At 34.8% G+C, this 21,165-nt stretch overlaps 1 protein-coding gene across 4 annotated transcripts in view; it reads right to left on the bottom strand.

Annotated features, from left to right (window-relative positions):
• Window positions 1–1,358: 1,358 nt before the first annotated feature.
• Window positions 1,359–21,165, bottom strand: part of LOC128238332 (deleted in malignant brain tumors 1 protein-like) — a 50,807-nt gene continuing 31,000 nt past the window's right edge. For 3 of the 4 annotated variants that reach the window (XM_052954150.1, XM_052954152.1, XM_052954154.1), the window contains 16 exons: window positions 13,452–13,619; window positions 12,700–12,867; window positions 11,834–12,001; window positions 10,977–11,144; window positions 10,142–10,309; window positions 9,287–9,454; window positions 8,422–8,589; window positions 7,579–7,746; window positions 7,038–7,205; window positions 6,410–6,577; window positions 5,583–5,750; window positions 4,940–5,116; window positions 4,157–4,304; window positions 3,614–3,777; window positions 2,618–2,787; window positions 1,359–1,493 (listed from right to left, as the gene is read on the bottom strand). In XM_052954150.1, the coding sequence (XP_052810110.1) occupies window positions 1,491–1,493; window positions 2,618–2,787; window positions 3,614–3,777; window positions 4,157–4,304; window positions 4,940–5,116; window positions 5,583–5,750; window positions 6,410–6,577; window positions 7,038–7,205; window positions 7,579–7,746; window positions 8,422–8,589; window positions 9,287–9,454; window positions 10,142–10,309; window positions 10,977–11,144; window positions 11,834–12,001; window positions 12,700–12,867; window positions 13,452–13,619 (2,510 nt within the window). In that variant the 3' untranslated portion in view covers window positions 1,359–1,490. Of the gene's footprint in view, window positions 1,494–2,617; window positions 2,788–3,613; window positions 3,778–4,156; window positions 4,305–4,939; window positions 5,117–5,582; window positions 5,751–6,409; window positions 6,578–7,037; window positions 7,206–7,578; window positions 7,747–8,421; window positions 8,590–9,286; window positions 9,455–10,141; window positions 10,310–10,976; window positions 11,145–11,833; window positions 12,002–12,699; window positions 12,868–13,451; window positions 13,620–21,165 lie in introns of those variants that run through there. The other variant, XM_052954153.1, reaches the window with a different exon arrangement.

Raw genomic sequence — 21,165 nt, 5'->3', positions numbered from 1 at the left:
GTGTACCAGTAAGCTCTTTGTCTGCATGTTTACCCCGAAGATTCCGTTGCAGCAACGTAGCGTTTAAACGTAAGCAAATATTTCTAATTATTCATTAGGCTTTCTGAGTCGTATCGGATGTTGCTGTTCTGACATAATCGTAGTAGGGGGATAAAGTAATGATACAAGCGTTGTGCGTTATGTAATGAAAGCACTGATAGTGCTGAAAGGCTTGAGCGACGAATACTTCTATTGGTTACTCGCTGCCAGCAAAACTCACTCACTCACTCACTCACTCACTCACTCACTCACTCACTCACTCACTCACTCACTCACTCACTCACTCACTCACTCACTCACTCACTCACTCACTCACTCACTCACTCACTCACTCTCTCCAATTTATATTCTCACTCACTCACTCACTCACTCACTCACTCACTCACTCACTCACTCACTCACTCACTCACTCACTCACTCACTCACTCACTCACTCACTCACTCACTCACTCACTCACTCACTCACTCACTCACTCACTCACTCACTCACTCACTCACTCACTCACTCACTCACTCACTCACTCACTCACTCACTCACTCACTCACTCACTCACTCACTCACTCACTCACTCACTCACTCACTCACTCACTCACTCACTCACTCACTCACTCACTCACTCACTCACTCACTCACTCACTCACTCACTGGTCCAATCTAGTATGATTTTCAACTCCACATTAACTCATTCAACTTAATATTGAATTTTTGTGATCTATGATAAAAATCAATAACACGAATACGTAACACGTGCACCGAAGAATGTGCTTGTGTGGGTTGTGTATGTGCTGTAAGGCACCGCTGGTACGGTGCCACAATCTGTGTATAAAAAAACTTAAAAAAGGAAATATTCTAACTGTTGGGCTTATATCCCAGAATTTAAATGATATATTTAATATTGATTCAAATATTCTAATTTTAGCTTATAATCAATTCAAGTGTATTATGAAGTAAAATGATAAAAAAACACGATTTCGTGTATCTAAAAGCTCATTTTGATTAAGCATTATTAATTATGAAATAATACAGATAATATTTATAATTTATTTACGATAGGAATGAAAATTAAATTCAAATGCTTTTCAAGAAATTCGTTTTAAATCTTAAATGGTCGATTTAATTAATTGTCTTGATTGAACCTTTATGTTATTAGAGCGGTGGTTTTTCATATTTTCGTTTAAAACTGAAAGCAGTGTTTTATGCAGGCAAAAACTAATGGAACGGAAAAAATGGTTTCCACAAGTCAGTAGCCTAATATTAATTCATGTATACCACATACCTCGAGTACATATTGGGGAGGTTCCATCCAATTGGCCGTCAGCTTGACATGTCCTACCTAAATTGCCATTTGTATGGATGTAGCCTCCTGCACATGTGTACGTTATTGTCGTGTTGTAAAAAATCGTTCCTCCAGAATCATTGGAAGTGTCATCTACGTTCAGTACAGGGCAGGTTACTAGGAGAACGAATTTATAACAAGTAATACCACTTCAATATCAACTTTGTACGAACATTTCCAATACTTTAAGATCATTAAACAGTTTGCATACAAAACCAATCTGATTTGAAACACAAATTAAGATTTTAATAAACTTGTAAAACATGTGGTTCTGAATTCACGCACGGCGTATACTAATTAAAATGTGTATAAAAATAATAGTATTTGGTAGTTAACATCCCTAGCGCTACACTTGACATGAATGTGAATACTAACTTCAGAGATTTACATTGTGCCATTATGCCATACAGCTCCACGATAATACTTTCATTTTATGCCATGTTGAATCCAAGAATCTCAACAAACAGGAATAGTTGTATAAGTTTATTTCTTTTTTTGGATTGTAACAATTGTTTTTACCTAACGACAGATTGTTTGACGTCATAGAATTTCTTGACTTTGACATCAGTTATGAAGTGCCCTTTTCGGAATCCGAATTAGGCATCTTAAATAATGTAATATTCTAAACAACTCTTTTCAACTCTTTCCAACACTTTTCAACACGCTTATTTATAACAGCGATTCACAGTTTCGATACAGTAAAGAAGCTCACTTTTAACTGTAAAAATGATCTATGATCTATGTTACACGGATGCGGCCGTAACCTGTACATGTTCTTATTAACAGAAACAATCTTAGTATAAAAAACAGCAGAAAATACATTTAAGAAAGATTCAAGTAGAAAGTGATATGCATATGTATTTAAATAGCAATTATGGATACGGAAGCATACAGATAATTTGATTTCAATGCTTTTTCGAACGTGTTTCTGTTTTCCTTTATATTTTTTAATCGTATTCCAATATAAACTATTAATTCAATGGCTTATTTTTCATTCTTGGGCCAAGAACACGATTGAAAGAATGCTTACAAATACATTACCAAAGAAATAATATTGTCTTAATTTATTTTTCATGGAAGCATTTATGATCAGGGGTCGTTTCATCAAGACACTTAGGAGAAATTTGTACTTAGAACATGGTTTTCAGAACTAGTATGGTGTTGCTTATAAACTTAGGTCCGAAGTTTCTCGTCGAATTACTGACGAACCGGCCCGAAATTAAAAAGAAAAATACTCCTACCATTACAATTAACTCCGACATCTTCGCTATGCCCGCAGTTCTGCTGTCCCCATGCACTGAACGTACACGCGTCGATCGAAGCCTCGTCTCCTTGACAAGTGACATCGTCCAGCCAAATCGGGCCACTACCTGCACCGAAATCAGCAACCGTGCGTAATGCCACACTGTCACTAGAATAGATGAAATTTTGATGAACACATACTTTTATAATAGAAATGCATTATTTCTTAGATTAAGATGACTTGTTTTTGATACTTAAGAAAATGAACTTTCGTAATGCAATCATTGCAAATGCTGACACCCATACGATTCAAGTTCTTGGATTGATATGAATGCTGGTGTTCGTTTTACTTTTTTAATTGTCTGCCAAACAATTTCAGAATTTTCCCACGAATAAGTCAGTAAAGCATACACAGATGTTTAAAATAAAACAAAAATATCTAACCGAGAATTACTTCAATAAAATTAGTTTTGTTTAAACATTGAATCATTTATGAAAAAAAAATACGTAGGATATCCGAGCTGTCGACACACGACCTTGGCAAAGTTTGTATTTATGCCATCATCACAGACAGTACCCCATGTGTCATTGTGAAATACTTCAACACGACCCTCTAAGTACGTTGTACCGTTACGTAGTTTTATAGCAGGTGTGCCTAAAGAAGGATGCATACAATATGAAATTACGTTCTACCTTCAAAAATCTTGTCTACGTCTATATTTTATGTTTTATATGGGATTATGTTGATTTCCGAATGGTCATATGTGTTCCTGAAGTATTAACAATGTAAGCCTTGCATTGTTATATAAAGCAATCCCCATCTACAATATTTTAGTGTTTTTCCTTTAATATTAATATGCATTCTCGATTGTACTTGCTGTTTTGTATCTGAATTTTATATGACGCATGTAAACTTTGTATGTTTGAATAATGTATGTACTGCATTTTTCTATTGTACTCTTTAGAAATGGAGAAAAGAAGGTGTAATCAGGTACATAATACTCCGACATCTTCGTTATGTCCGCAGTTGTGTTGTCCCCATACACTGAACGAGCACGCGTCGATCGAAGGCTCGTCTCCTTGACAAGTGACATCCTCCAGCCAAATCGGATCACTACCTGCACCGAAATAGGCATTCGTACGTAATGCCACACTATCACTAAAATAGATGAAATTTTGACAAACACGTACTTTTATTCTGGAAATGCATTATTTCTTATTGTTGACCCTTTCCACACTTGGTGTACGCAACTGATTAAAATTACTTGTTTTTGATATGTAAGAAAATGAACTTTTGTAACACAATCATTACAACTGCTTAAAACATAAAGAAGCCCACATGATTCCGATTCTTGGATTAAAATGAATGTTTATGTCCTTTTCATTTTTTCAATTTTGTATAATTGACTGACAATCGATTTTGAACATTTTCCTTGAATAGGTGATTGAAGTTGTGAAAAATATTTAAAAAGACCGAGATTTACTTCAACAAAACTAGTTTTGATGTAATCATTTACATAATTAGGAAAATAAATTACGTAGCATATCCTAGCTGTCGACACACGACCTTGGCAAAGTTTGTATTTGTTCCATCATCACAGATCGTACCCCATGTTCCATTGTGTACTACTTCAACACGACCCTCTAATTGAGTTGTACCGTTAGTTAATCTAATAGCTCGTGTTCCTAAAGAAGGATGCATACAGTTTTAATTATGGTTAACAAAAACTATTTGATCATGATTATCTTAAATCCTTCTTTCAGAAATATTGCTTTCGTCTATATTTTTTTTTATGTTTATTTTGATTTCCGAATAGACATACATATTCCTGAAGTGTTTACAATTTAAGGTCTGCATTTTTATATAAAACATTCGCATTTCATTTTTGTGTTTTTCGTGTATAAGTAAGCTCATTCTGATTAATCTTTATAATTTATGAAATAATACAATAATATTCATCATTTAAACTACGATAGGAAATAAATTAAGTTCAAATTGTGTTAAAACATTCGTTTTAAATCTTAAGTGGTCCCATTTTTCAAGGGTTCAATATTTTTTTGCGAAATAAACGTGATATTGAAATCGAATGATTAGACTTGGATTTGCAATTAATCTTCAAGATCGAGAAGCCTACACTGAACAACATGTAACTGTAGGGAAAGAAGGTCTAGATTGAAACTTTATGATTCCAGAGTGATGGTTTTTCATGTTTACGTTTGAAACTGAAAACCGAGCCTAATGCAGGCAAAAGCGATTGGAGTGGAAAAAAGGTTTCAATACAAATCATTAGTCTCATAATTATTCATATAGCCTTATATACCTGGAGTACAAGTTGGGGAAGTACCATCCAATTGGCCGTCAGCTTGACATGTCCTTACTAAACTGCCATTTGTTACAATGTAACTTTCTGCACACGTGTACGTAACAGTCGTGTTGTAAACAATCGTTGCCCCCGAATCTTTCGAAGCATCCTCTACGTCCGGTACAGAGCAGGTTACTATGATAACGAATATATATATATATATATATATATATATATATATATATATATATATATATATATATAAAATAGCACTTCGATATCATTTTTGTTCTTACATTTTAAGTACTTTAAGGGCATTTAAATGTTTGCAATTTTGTTGTTTAAATGTCTTTAATTGATTTGTTTGATTTATATATATGCATATACGTTAAACGACAACAGAAAGCCTCATTTAAATACGATAAAGCTTATTATAATTTAATAACAATTGCGTTATTTATGCTTTTCCGGAAAAGTAAGCATTGCAGGTTGTATGTTAATATCATTATGTTAAATCATATTTCTGAATGAAAGAGTTTAATAATCTTGTAAAAAATGTGGTTGTGAATTTAAAATCAAACTAATCGTTGCAATTGTTAAAACAGTTTGATATGCTTAATATGAAGATGATTATTAACCGTTCTATTTATGCGTATCGTACCTGGATGGCAGTACGGTGGTGTGGTCCAACCGCTTGTCGAGCATAAAATAATCTCTGCACCCGACGCCGTATATCCAGAATTACACGAGTACGTTACACGCGCACCTAGGAGTGTGTTTGTGGGGGCTGTGTACGTGCTATGTTGTACAACTGGTACATTGCCACAATCTGTGTATGAAAAGCTTGTTGACAAAAGGATAGGAAACATTATAACCAATGAGCTTATATCCCTGAATATAAGGTATATATTTAATATTTATTCAAGTATTCTTATTTAGCATATGAACAATTCAAGTTTATTATGAAGGAAAAAAATTAAAAACACGATTTCGTGTATCAGTAAGCTCATTACCTGCACGTTTACCGCGACATTATCATAGCAGCAACAATGCGTACAAACGCTGTCTGAGTCATGCCACTGATTGTTGTTTGGACATAATTGTAGCAGCAACAAGTACTCGTACAAACGTAGTGCGTTTTGTAAACTGATAAGTCACTGTGTATTTTGGAATAAAGCCCTAGTGTTTCATCCGTTAGTGGTTCTAGTCAGGATGATAATTATAGTAGGAAATCGAGCAGGAGTCATTATTTAACCTTTTGTTGTATTAAATGTGACATATTAGCTTGATATAGAAACTTGTAATACTAAACTGATATTTGCGAAACCATATTGATGGAATTTAAAATATGAAATTCTTATGTTCGATCGAATTCTAGACATAATTTACATTGCGGATGAAATCAAACTTAACGTCGCAAGGTCCTAAACCGTTAGATATACTAAATACAAAGATGATTATTTATCGTTACATTCATGCGCATCGTACCCCAATGACAGACTGGTGGTGTGGTCCAACCGCTTGTCGAACATGAAATGATCACTGCATCCGACGACGTGTATCCAGAATTACACGAGTAGGTTACACGAACACCGAGAAGTGTGTTTGTTGGGGCTATATACGTGCTGTGTGGAACTGCTGGTACGGTGCCACAATCTGTGTTTAAAAGTTGTAACAGTAAGCTCATTGACTAAATTTTGCCGCGACATTATCGTATCGTAGCGGCATCAAGTACTCGTTCAAACGTAGTGCGTTTTGTAAAAATGATAAATAATTGTGTATTATTGAGCGTTAATATAGCCCTATTGTTTCATCTGTTAATGGTTTTAGTGAAGATGATATTTGTAACAGGAAATCGAGTGTAAGTCGCAATTTAACCTTTGGTGGTATACACATATGACTATTTGCTTTATATTATTAAAACTTGTAATACAACTGTGATATTGGCAAAAACATATTTATAAAATTTAAAGTCTAAAATTGTCATGTTCGATCGAATTCCAGACATAATTTACAATGTGGAGAAAAAATCAAACTAAACGTCGCAATTGCTAAAACAATTTGATATATTTAATATGAAGATAATGATTAATGGTTACATTTTTGCACATCGTACCCCAATGGCAGACTGGTGGTGTGGTCCAACCACTTGTCGAGCATGAAATGGTTTCTGCACCCGTCGACGTATATCCAGAATTACATGAGAACGTTACACGTGCACCGAGAAATGTGTTAGTGGGGGCTGTATATGTGCTGTGTGGAACCGCTGGTACGGTGCCACAATCTGGGTATGAAAAGCATGTTGAAAACAGATAGGAAACATTTCAACTAATAGGCTCATGTCAAAGAATTAAAATCATATCTTAAATATTGATCCAAATATTTTTATTTTGGCTTATAATGAATTCAAGTGTATTGTGAAGTAAAAATAATAACAAAACACGATTTCGTGTATCAGTAAGCTCGTTGACTTCATGATAACGCGACATTATCGTAGCAGCAACGATACGTATTTATGGAATTTAAAATATGAAATAATAATGTTCGATCGATTTCCAGGTTGTGGAGAAAATCAAACTTATTGTTGCAAATGCTAAAACAGTTCGATATACTTGAAACGAAGATAAGATTAATCGTTCTATTTATACGCATCGTACCTTTATGACAGACTGGTGGTGAGGTCCAACCGCTTGTCGAGCATGAAATGATCACTGCACCCGACGCCGTATATCCAGAATTACACGAGTACGTTACACGTGCACCGAGGAGTGTGTTTGTTGGGGCTGTATACGTGCTGTACGACACTGCTGGTACCGTGCCACAATCTGTGTATCAAAAGCTTGTTGAAAAAAAAGGATAACAAACAACTTTCTATCTATTGGGCTGATATCGCAGAAATTAAATTATATATTTATTATTGATTCAAAAAATCATTTTTAGCATATAAATAATTCAAGCATTCTATGAAGTAAATGAAAACACGAATTTGTGTATCAGTAAACTCGTTGGCTGAATGTTTACCGCGACATAATCGTAGCAGTAACGTAAGTGTACGCGAAGATTTCGGATGATTCATTTCGCTATCTGAATCATTCCACAGATTGCTGTTCATACATAATCGTTTTGTGCGTTTTGTAAAATGATAAGTCATTGTATATTATCGATCGTAAATAAAGCCCTAGTGTTTCATCCGTTAGTGGTTCTAGTCAGGATTGAAATTATAGTAGGAAATCGAACGGGAGTCACTATTTAACCTTTTGTGGCATTAAAATATGACATATTAGCTTGATATGAATAGAAACTTGTAATACTAAACTGATATTTGCAAAAACATGTTGATAGAATTTAATATATGAAATTCTTATGTTCCATCGAATTGCAAACCCAATTTATTTTGTGGAGTAAATCAAACTAAACGTCGTAAGTTCCTAAACCGTTTGATATATATATATACTAAATACAAAGATTATTATTTTTCGTTACATCCATGCGCATTGTACCCCAATGACAGACTGGTGGTGTGGTCCAACCGCTTGTCGAGCATGAAATGATCACTGCACCCGACGACGTGTATCCAGAATTACACGAGTACGTTACATGTGCACCGAGGAGTGTGTTTATGGGAGCAGTATACTTGCTGTGTGGTACTGCTGGTACGGTGCCACAATCTGTGTATAAAAAGCTTGTTGAATAAAAACAGAAAAAAAAAACAATTTTCTAACTGATTGGCTTATATCCCAGAATTCAAATTATATTTTTATTATTGATTCAAGTATTTTTGTATAAGCTTATAAACAATTCAAGTGTATTATAAAGGAAAACTAGAAACACGATTTAATGTATCAGTAAGCTCGTTGGCTGCATTTTTACCGCGACAATATCGTAGCAGCAACGTAATGTACGCGAAGATTTCGGGTGATTCACTACGCTGTCTGAGTCATGCCGCAGATTGCTGTTTGGACATAATCGTATGCAACAAGTACTCGTACAAACGTAGTGCGTTTTGTAAAAACGACAATTGATTGTGTATTATCGAGCGTGACATAGCCATATTGTTTCATCTGTTAGTGGTTTTAGTGAAGATGATAATTGTGGAAGGAAATAGAGTTTAAGTCGCAATTTAACCTTTGGTGATATTCAAACATGACTGTTTGCTTGATAATAATAAAAAAAACTTGTTATACAACTGTGATATTGGCAAAACATAATTATGAAATGTAAAGTATGAAATTATCATGTTCGATCGAATTCCAGACATAATTAATAATGTGGAGAAAAATTAAACTAAACGTCGCAATTGCTAAAACAGTTTGATATACTAAATACGAAGATAATGATTAATGGTTACATTTTTGCACATCGTACCCCAATGACAGACTGGTGGTGTGGTCCAACCGCTTGTCCGGCAATATATGGTCATTGCACCCGACGACGTATATCCAGAATTACATGAGAACGTTACATGTGCACCGAGAAATGTGTTAGTGGGGGCTGTATATGTGCTGTGTGGAACCGCTGGTACAGTGCCACAATCTGGGTATGAAAAGCATGTTGAAAACAGATAGGAAACATTTCAACTAATAGGCTCATGTCAAAAAATTAAAATCATATTTTAAATATTGATCCAAATATTTTTATTTTGGCTTATAATGAATTCAAGTGTATTGTGAAGTAAAAATAATAACAAAACACGATTTCGTGTATCAGTAAGCTCGTTGACTTCATGATAACGCGACATTATCTAGCAGCAACGAAGCGTACAAACGAACGCCATGAAATCGTATGATTGACTGCGCTGTCTGAGTCATGCCACAGACTGTTGTTTGACATAAAAGTAGCGGCAAAAATTACTCGTAAAAGCGCAATGTGTTATGTGAAAATGATTAGTCACTGTGTATTATCGATCGTAAATATACGATAGTGTATCATCTGTTATTGGTTCTACTCAAGATGATAATTTAAGTAGGAAATCAATCGAGAGTCGTAATTTAACCTTTGGTTGTATTCAAATATGACATATTAGCTTGATATAGATAGAAACTTGTAATACTACTGTTATATTAGCAATTACGTATTTATGGAATTAAAAATATGAAATAATAATGTTCGATCGATTTCCAGGTTGTGGAGAAAATCAAACTTATTGTTGCAAATGCTAAAACAGTTCAATATACTTGAAACGAAGATAATGATTAATCGTTCTATTTAAACGCATCGTACCTTTATGACAGACTGGTGGTGAGGTCCAACCGCTTGTCGAGCATGAAATGATCACTGCACCCGACGCCGTATATCCAGAATTACACGAGTACGTTACACGTGCACCGAGGAGTGTGTTTGTTGGGGTTGTATACGTGCTGTACGACACTGCTGGTACCGTGCCACAATCTGTGTATAGAAAGCTTGTTGAAAAAAGGATAACAAACTTTCTATCTATTGGGCTGATATCCCAGAAATTAAATTATATATTTATTATTGATTCAAAAAATCATTTTTAGCATATAAATAATTCAAGCATTCTATGAAGTAAATGAAAACACGAATTTGTGTATCAGTAAACTCGTTGGCTGAATGTTTACCGCGACATTATCGTAGCAGTAACGTAAATGCCCGCGAAGATTTCGGATGATTCATTTCGCTATCTGAATCATTTCACAGATTGCTGTTCATACATAATCGTTATGTGCGTTTTGTAAAATGATAAGGCATTGTATATTATCGATCGTAAATAAAGCCCTAGTGTTTCATCCGTTAGTGGTTCTAGTCAGGATTGAAATTATAGTAGGAAATCGAACGGGAGTCACTATTTAACCTTTTGTGGCATTAAATATATGACATATTAGCTTGATATGAATAGAAACTTGTAATACTAAACTGATATTTGCAAAAACATGTTGATGGAATTTAAAATATGAAATTCTTATGTACGATCGAATTGCAAACCCAATTTATTTTGTGGAGTAAATCAAACTAAACGTCGTAAGTTCCTAAACCGTTTGATATATATACTAAATACAAAGATTATTATTTTTCGTTACATTCATGCGCATTGTACCCCAATGACAGACTGGTGGTGTGGTCCAACCGCTTGTCGAGCATGAAATGATCACTGCACCCGACGACGTGTATCCAGAATTACACGAGTACGTTACATGTGCACCGAGGAGTGTGTTTATGGGAGCTGTATACGTGCTGTGTGGTACTGCTGGTACGGTGCCACAATCTGTGTGTAAAAGGCTTGTTGAATAAAAACAGAAAAAAAAATCCTAACTGATTGGCTTACATCCCAGAAATTAAATTATATTTTTATTATTGATTCAAGTATTTTTGTATAAGCTTATAAACAATTCAATTGTATTAAAAAGGAAAACTAGAAACACGATTTAATGTATCAGTAAGCTCGTTGGCTGCATTTTTACCGCGACAATATCGTAGCAGCAACGTAATGTACGCGAAGATTTCGGATGATTCACTATGCTGTCTGAGTCATGCCACAGATTGCTGTTTGGACATAATCGTATGCAACAAGTACTCGTACAAACGTAGTGCGTTTTGTAAAAACGACAATTGATTGTGTATTATCGAGCGTGACATAGCCCTATTGTTTCATCTGTTAGTGGTTTTAGTGAAGATGATAATTGTGGAAGGAAATAGAGTTTAAGTCGCAATTTAACCTTTGGTGGTATTCAAACATGACTGTTTGCTTGATAATAATAAAAAACTTGTAATACAACTGTGATATTGGCAAAACATAATTATGAAATGTAAAGTATGAAATTGTCATGTTCGATCGAATTCCAGACATAATTAACAATGAGGAGAAAAATCAAACTAAACGTCGCAATTGCTAAAACAGTTTGATATACTAAATACGAAGATAATGATTAATGGTTACATTTTTGCACATCGTACCCCAATGACAGACTGGTGGTGTGGTCCAACCGCTTGTCTGGCAATATATGGTCATTGCACCCGACGACGTATATCCAGAATTACATGAGAACGTTACACGTGCACCGAGGAATGTGTTAGTGGGGGCTGTATATGTGCTGTGTGGAACCACTGGTACAGTGCCACAATCTAGGTATGAAAAGCATGTTAAAAACAGATAGGAAACATTTCAACTAATAGGCTCATGTCAAAGAATTCAAATCACATTTTGAATATTGATCCAAATATTTTTATTTTGGCTTATAATGAATTCAAGTGTGTTGTGAAGTAAAAATAATAACAAAACACGATTTCGTGTATCAGTAAGCTCGTTGACTTCATGATAACGCGACATCATCGTAGCAGCAACGAGGCGTACAAACGAACGCCAATAATTCGTATGATTGACTGCGCTGTCTGTGTCATGTCACAGACTGTTGTTTGACATAAAAATAGCGGCAACAATTACTCGTAAAAGCGTAGTGCGTTTTGTCAAAATGATTGGTCACTGTATATTATCGATCGTAAATATAGCCATATTGTATCATCTGTTATTGGTTCTACTCAAGATGATAATTTAAGTAGGAAATCAATCGAGAGTCGTAATTTAACCTTTGGTTGTATTCAAATATGACATATTAGCTTGATATAGATAGAAACTTGTAATACTACTGTTATATTAGCAATTACGTATTTATGGAATTTAAAGTGTGAAATAATAATGTTCGATCGATTTCCAGGTTGTGGAGAAAATCAAACTTATTGTTGAATTTGTTGCAATTGCTAAAATAGTTCGATACACTTGAAACGAAGATAATGATTAATCGTTCTATTTATACGCATCGTACCTTTATGACAGACTGGTGGTGAGGTCCAACCGCTTGTGGAGCATGAAATGATCACTGCACCCAACGCCGTGTATCCAGAATTACACGAGTACGTTACACGTGCACCGAGGAGTGTGTTTGTTGGGGCCGTATACGTGCTGTACGACACTGCTGGTACCGTGCCACAATCTGTGTATCAAAAGCTTGTTGAAAAAAAAGATAAAAAAAACCTTTCTATCTGTTGGGCTGATATCGCAGAAATTTAATTATATATTTATTATTGATTCAAAAAATCATTTTTTAGCATATAAACAATTCAAGCATTCTATGAAGTAAATGAAAACACGAATTTGTGTATCAGTTAACTCGTTGGCTGCATGTTTACCGCGACATTATCGTAGCAGTAACGTAAATTTCCGTAAGATTTCGGATGATTCACTACACTTTCTGGGTCATGCCACAGATTGCTGTTTGGACATAGTTATTGCGGCAACAAGTAATCGTACAAGCGAAGTATGTTTTGTAAAAATGATTAGTGATTGTGTATTATCGATTGTAAACATAGCCTTAGTGTATCATCTGTTAGTTGTTCTAGTCAGGTTAATAAGTATAGTAGGAAATCGCGCGAGAGTCGCAAATTAACCTTTGGTAGTATTTAAATATGACATATTACCTTGATTTAAATAGAAACTTGCTATACTAAACTGATATAAGCGTAAACAAATACTTAATACGAAGATTATGATTGATCGTTACATTCATGCGCATCATACCCCAATGACAGACTGGTGGTGTGGTCCAACCGCTTGTCGAGCATAAAATGCTCACTGTGCCTGACGACGTATATCCAGAATTACACGAGTACGTTACACGTGCACCGAGGAGTTTGTTTGTGGGGGCTGTATACGTGCTGTGTGGTACCGCTGGTACGGAGCCACAATCTGTGTATATTTTTTTGTTGAAAAAGAGATAGGAATTATTGGAACTATTGAACTGGTATCTGTATACGCTTCAAATGAGCTGTGAATGACAATCTTTACAGGTTCCCATTTTCACGGTTCAGTTGTGCCCAAAAAACGATTTCCATCACTGCCGGAAAGAAAGTAGACGCTGGACTTCAAGCCCGTATTCAACTATTTCACTTAGCGCTCCTATGTTGAAATAAACTATACAAATGATTTCATTTGTAAACATGTATTTATGTTATGAAGAATAACACCCTGATTCGTATAGAAAACAAAAAATGCGTTTTTTTTAAATATTTACAAATTTAAGAATTTCCTTCTTCTCCCTCATATGCATAATACATTTAAACTGCGTTGCTAAGTTGTGGCTAAAATATTCATTGTTACTACCGGTGCAAAGTTGAATTTATGAAATGTAATGTGCATGTTTATATTTTTTATGATAATGTATTTAAATAATGAACATTGATGTTACATAAATGATAAAACTCATGCGCACTGCATACCAGTCCTATTGAAGTATGCAGTCCTATTGAAAAGTTATAAAGCGCAAGATAGTAATTAAAAGGAAAATATATACTTAAAAATTTTGCTAGCAGAACTTGATTGTACGCTCTTTTACAAGTTAAAATACATCTTTAAGCAAGTAGTTATTCCAATTAATTAATTATAGTGATTAAAAAAAGGAATATTTCGACTATGAAACTACTACTACTACTGCTACTGCTGCTGCTGCTGCTGCTGCTACTGCTGCTGCTACTACTGCTACTGCTACTGCTACTGATACTACAACTACTGCTTCTGCTACTGCTGCTGCTGCTACTAATACTATTACTACTACTGCTACTGCTGCTGCTGCTGCTGCTGCTACTGCTACTATTACTACTACTAGTACTACTACCACCACCACCACCACCACCAACACCACCACCACCACCACTACTACTACTACTATGATAGCCTATATGCGTCTTTATGCTACGATTTGAAATTTGTAAGCAAATCGGTATCATTGTTTAACCCGCTGCTGAAAAGAAATGGTGAAACAGTGAAAGAGAATTAAATTAAAAAGCAAATTGGTTTCTAAGTATATACATCTAATAGTGTTTTATTGGCATTCTTCTGTGACTTGGAATGTAATTGATCGAATATCAGACAAAGGAAAACACAAGTCATCTCAAACAGCATCCGGTTTAAGTTTGCAAATCCGGTTTACTTGCAAACTTAGTTTTTATAGAAAGTTTGCCCATTAAATCAGAAATATTTTAAGTAAAATTTAAAAAAAAAAAGTTTTAAGAAATATGAAAATTTTAATTCCAAAATTGATTTCTCCCGTTGGCCACCAATTGGATTTTAGGCCCCCCCCCCCCCCCCCCGCGGGGTTTTGGCAAACTCCAATTGGAGAATATTCCATATGAGCCAAAACGGGGGGAAAATCAGCAATTGGAAAAAGATCAAATATTACAATTTGGAACAGAAAATTACATTTCTATTTATGTTTTGAGTACTACTGGTTAGCGACCCCTTTTCGGCCGGAAATGGAGGTTTTTCTTACGTTACTTTTGACACAAGATAGCTATTACGATGAAACTTAACACTCAGATAGGTTGGCTCTTTCGACAAAAACTGTGTAATTTGTTTTTGAAAATAGCTAGGGATTCCGAATATTTCCACGCGCAAAGTACCCTTATAATTTCGCTTAAATAAGCACCCTACTGTACCAATTATTCGCCCACCCCATTAATTCGCTATTCTTACGATGTCTTTCATATACGTATTTCTTTCTAAGCTATATCTTCAAACATTTTCATTTTAATTGACCAGTCTAGCCACCGTTTAAAAAGACAATTGATCAATAAGTATAACATGTTTACTATTACATACTGTTAATGTATGTGTAAAATGATACAACACCTACTCAGTAATTCTTCTCTTAGCAGAAAATTTAAGAAGCTGCTGGGATCTGGGATTTCTTCTTGAAACATTATCTACATAATGTATGCATATTTATAGACTTTCGAAGAGGGACAACGCATGTCGGTACAAGAATATAATGATTTATTCAAATTTGAGTTGCTTCCCTTAGACGAAAAATTTTGCGATAACTTTACCGTTTTGAGGTTTTACCATTTGCCTTTTTGAAAATTGAACTTAAAAACAGCAATTTATGGTATTTGAATAATTTATCACCGGCTTTATACTTTATTATGACAAATCAATAGTGTCGTCTGATAGTGCAAGGTATAAGGAAAATTAAAAAATCCTTACAGGGCCTCATGCAAGCGAGCGCGCGCGTTATGACGTCATCCCCGCGTGTAGTCTAAAATAATAGACGTGTTATATGGGATTCTTCCAATCCCTTACGTCTAAACGGGAATGTGCAAAAAACGGGGGTGTTTTAAAAATATTGAAATTGTTTTAAGTGAAGTATTTTATGGTTAAAATTGATCATAAAGAGTTATATTCATATTTTACCATGTAACTGAAATGTTATTTTGCACTAAACAAGCATTTAATGCATTAAAACAAGTTGTTTACCTTTCCAATAAAACGAAAGTTGACTGACACAGAAAACAATTATGTGAAGGGGAACAACTCGATACAATCGTAATAACTTGGCCTCCTCCGACAAAGTTCGAGATAGACTTCGTTATACAATCGTAACAACTCGGCCATGGCCAAAATGTTCCGAGCGATTTAAAACTGTGCCCTGAAGCCTTGCAGGTGCCCTTCATGTATATATCGTTATGTTTTGACAGAATGAAATGAAAAAAAGCCGTCAAACTCATAATTATAAGTTGGGATATTTATTTTTTGTGTACGGAACTAATATAAAATAACATTATCTGTTAATATTTCTTTTTTTTATGATATTTTATAGACTCTATATGCTTTAACCCGGAATCCTAATCGGAACAACTACCCACTTTTGATACTAAACAATTTGTACGTGAAGGATTTGCCATATCAAAAATCTAAAAAAAATCCGCCAACGTAAAATTATTTGGACTACCCCGCGTGCAACTAACAAGGTTAGAAGTGTAAACAATGTTTATTTGGGTCAAATTCCACATACTACTTACATTTTAACGCAGAAAACAGCTGATATCTGTCAAAAGAGATGACGCAATAAAACGCCATACTAATTTGTGTAAAATATTTCGTTTTGACTGGTTTAAACTGGGTTGGCGAAAAAGTGGTACGGGCGAATAATAGGTCGCTAACCAGTAGAGTTAATAACTTTATTAAAATCTAAAAAGAATTAAACAAAATATGATTTTGTAAAAACGGCTCTCCAATTGGTGAAATTTCCAATTGGAGAATTCCACAGTCAATTTCTATTGATAAAATTCACCAATTGGAGAATACAGAAGTTGGAGAACACAGAAGTTGGAGAAATCACCAGTTGGAGATTTCCACAGTATTACAGCTGCCGGGTTAAAAAAAGTTGGGATATATACATGTCATCATATAATTGCTAATTAATTTAATATTGATAGAATATTCAAGAAAATAACAATGCAAGATGTTAGTTGTAGTAATGTTACCTGATTTCGCGTATACCATCGGCATTTTCAACTTGTGTGCAATCTAAAGCAGTTTTATTATAAACAACTGCGTCAGATGTGTAGTTTTATTATTCCTTTTCAGAAAACTGTTTTATCAAAATGCATATTTCACTAATAAATCTAAAAAATCAAACTGTTTGCTTAATTTTGCATTTTCCAAAGATACTTCTTGGTGGTACTTGGTTATAATATTGAATTTTTAATCGACTTTAAGGTTAGAGAACCCTGAATGTATTCCTTAAGACCACTCGGTCAAGGATTACCCGTGAAAGCGCAAGCACTTCAAACAGGGTCCTTTAATTATTTTTCAAAGCACCGATGAAGGGGTACAACTTTCATTGGTTAAATCTTACTAAAATAAACAAGCTCGATTTTGCTAAAGGTGAATAGCTGATAAAATCACTCTCGAGTCCGTTTCCTGGCTAGAAACTGTTACTGTGTCACTTTTGAAAGGCCATCCATGAGATAGTACCCCTGGTGGGGATCGAACCCACATCGTCGTGGGTTAGAAGCAGAAACCTACACCACTAAACCACTTTCATCCTTAAGGTACCGAGAGGCAGGCATCACGCGGCAAAGGGATCGAGCTAAATGTACCATGAAATGAACCCACGACTACGACTTCAATAGGCTACGCCTTAACCAATAGGCTACGGAGACGGTATTAATGCATATACTCAATTGCAGATTCAGGGGCGGGGGGGGGGGGTCGGTCCCTCCACCCCTTTGAATCGTCCGTTTATACATTCTCAGTCAATATCGGGGAAAATACAATATTAAGATAAAAATGCCCTATTTCGGACTATAAATTAGAGGAGTACACCTACCCCGGCCCAACATTTTAAGCCATTCAATTTTTTGTTCTGAAGGAGGGGCGGATGTGGAAAGATTGAGCCAATGAGTTTCTGTAATCAGAATTGTTGTTTCGTAATGTTATAGTTCCTTTAAACCGTTTAAACGTTTTAGGACATCGAAATAAACAGACGCATGTTCAGTTTAAACATACTCTGTATACAACGTTCTCGTACTCCAGTGCGATGATGCTCTGCATTATATTTATCATCCGACCTCTGATGAACAGGAATGACAACGTTTAAAAGCTATTATTTATACAATTATGATCATCTGACTGACTGAGTATCTGCCAAAACTTTTCTATTTAAAGAGACTCTCTCATGTTTTGACACCAGACATATTTTTTTCTCGTAATGCATCTGAACACTTATATTTATTTTACTCCTTGGTACTGAATTTGCAGAAATAATAGTAACCAGGTTGATTTTCTTTTATACTTCAAGTGCATTTTTAAAAAGATGGGAGCAAGCCCATGCCGGTGCAGATAACACATACTGTCATACAAGATTATGTCAATCAATTGATTGTGCAACAGCCTTTTGTTGAATCGTGTTTGTAACGCATTTCAAAATTTTGGACTTCAAAGACTATATATTTTAGCACATATCAACATTTAGGGTTCCAGCCATCAATAGCTTAGCTTTAACACTTAGCTTGATTCACAATACTTTATTTCGTAACAACAATCTATACAATCCAAGTAAAAGATGCATTTTCAAAATTCTGAACGCTTCGCTTAAATTTACTCAAAAACTCGAGTTCGAAAGATTTAAAAAAGTATGTCATAAACATATCCCCTTTAGCGGCTGAGGAAGCCGGTCCAAACCATTCACATACTAAAAAACTGAGTTTCTTAATATATACATCTCTAATAAATTTGCCAAATAAAATTCAACATGGGTAAACAATTATAAAAAATAACGTATTTTATGTATTGCAACATATTTATAAAAAGATAAAGTCAATTGAATCAAATGAACATTTTCAATGTACTTTCTTTCCCGCGGTAAGTGGACTTTTCATCTTACTCCAACAAGTGAGAAGTATGGCTGATTCTCTTCGTGACTGAAATCAACTTTTTTAAACACTTGGTGTATTTCAAATCTAGTCCATATAAACATCCCCTTTAGATTCTTTGACGATTGCATTTTCCATGGGAGATCACTGCGTAGGATAAACATACAAGTGTTGTTTAGCCACACTGTGGTTTCAATAATGTCAGGGGCGTAGCTACCCCTCTATTCGTGTGGATTCATAAATGTGCTGTGGGGTTCGGGGGCATGCCCCCCTCAGAAAATTTTGAAAATCATGGTGCAATCTAGTGCATTCTGGGCGTTTCGATGTGCATTATTTAGTACTGGAAAATAACCAGTTTTTGGATCATGTAGTCAAGTTCGCATACTGCTACTTTTTTTTTTTTTCAGAACCATGTTTTTTTCAGCCGCGTATTCACGTATAGGCGGCTACACGCCTGTATGTTGTGCATATGAATGTATAATTTGGTTTATATGATGCATCCTTAATGTAACACCTCATTGCTGCTACACCGATAGAAACTTCATTGGATGTTAACAGTAAAAGAACTAGCACTGACGTTCCCAATTTTTGTCTGGGTCATTTAAATAATAGAAAACAAATTACAAGATAAACAAATTTGTTTTGACTTCTTTAATGAATTATATAAACACATTGTACAAACATATCATGACACTTTTAAACAAAAAGTATGTTGTCAATTAAACAGTATGCTAGCTTTAAAGATTGAGGCAAACCATTGGAATTTTACAGCGGTCTTAAAAAGGTGTATTTAAAGCTGCAATCTTACTAATTGATCGTTTTGACTACCTGCACTCTTTTATTGTTGGTCTATTTATAGCCATATATTCAAAGCCATCATTTCAACTATGAAGTTATTTTTAACTTTCAACTTTTTTATAGCATATATTCAACAAAATATACCAAAAATACAAGCCATGAACAATATGATTGTTCAACTTGCATTGTCCTTGACCTTTTAAAATGACCATTTTCCTGTTCTGTTTATTTGTAAGTTGTGCCCTGAGGAATGAAGTATGACTGTATGAATCACAAAAAGCAATAAAAAATCCCCGGCTACCCCTGCAATACAGCAGTAAAATCATACAATTTTCAAGATTGATTGTGCTGCCAAATCAAAATCAAAGCGCTGAAAGCGCTGCAAGACTGTCGTTGACGTAACTGAAGCAAGCAAACACTACCGCAAAGTTCTTTCAAATGAAACGTGATCAAATGATTTCATACAAATGATGAACACTCTTTAAGGTAGATGAAGAAGGATAAATGTGATTATAATAAGCACAAATATATTGGCCCTACTTAATCATGTATCCAATGGCCTACAAGATTCTTAATTCAAATTTCCTAATTTTGAACCGCTTTAAATTAGTTAAATGCATATTCATTATGTTAAAATTGCTTCAATTTATGACGTCGCTTATAACAGTTTCAATAAGCAATTACATTCCTTCATTTCATTAGGGTCTGTTGAAGCCAATGTCTTTAAAATGCAAATACAATACAAACTATACCCAAGATTCAAGGGACATAATAAAAATATAACTTTAAAATGATGAAGAACTTCTATCAACAGAGTCCACATATCTACAAAATTTGTGCTCGAGTTACTTTCTTTGATATAAAAGTGAAAACAAATCTGCATGGTGCATCATACCATGAAAAAAACTAATATCTTTAAAATATGTTTTCTAGTTTGTTTTTATTATAAAAGTGTTAATAAATCTGCATGGTGCTGAAGAAAAAAAAACTAATGTCTTAAATTTCAAACCTGCAGCATTAATTAGCGCCATGTTGTCAAGAATATCTGGACAATTGAATGAAACATGCATGGACCGAAATGACTGCTGGTTTTTCATTGACAAAAGATGCCTTTGAGGCAGTTTTAAGATTATGCTATTCAAAGTATGAGGGTAGTTGGTACAGTTTTCACTCATATTCAGATGATGGCTGATATTTGCTGATAAACATGTATCCTCTTAGCAGCAGGGAATAAGTAAATGACATAGTTTTAATGATCAATATTGGAGATGTGACCTTGACCT

This window comes from Mya arenaria, chromosome 6, assembly GCF_026914265.1.
Source record: "Mya arenaria isolate MELC-2E11 chromosome 6, ASM2691426v1".
In the NCBI taxonomy this organism is placed as follows: domain Eukaryota; kingdom Metazoa; phylum Mollusca; class Bivalvia; order Myida; family Myidae; genus Mya; species Mya arenaria.
This window is presented reverse-complemented; position numbering and strand designations above follow the sequence as displayed.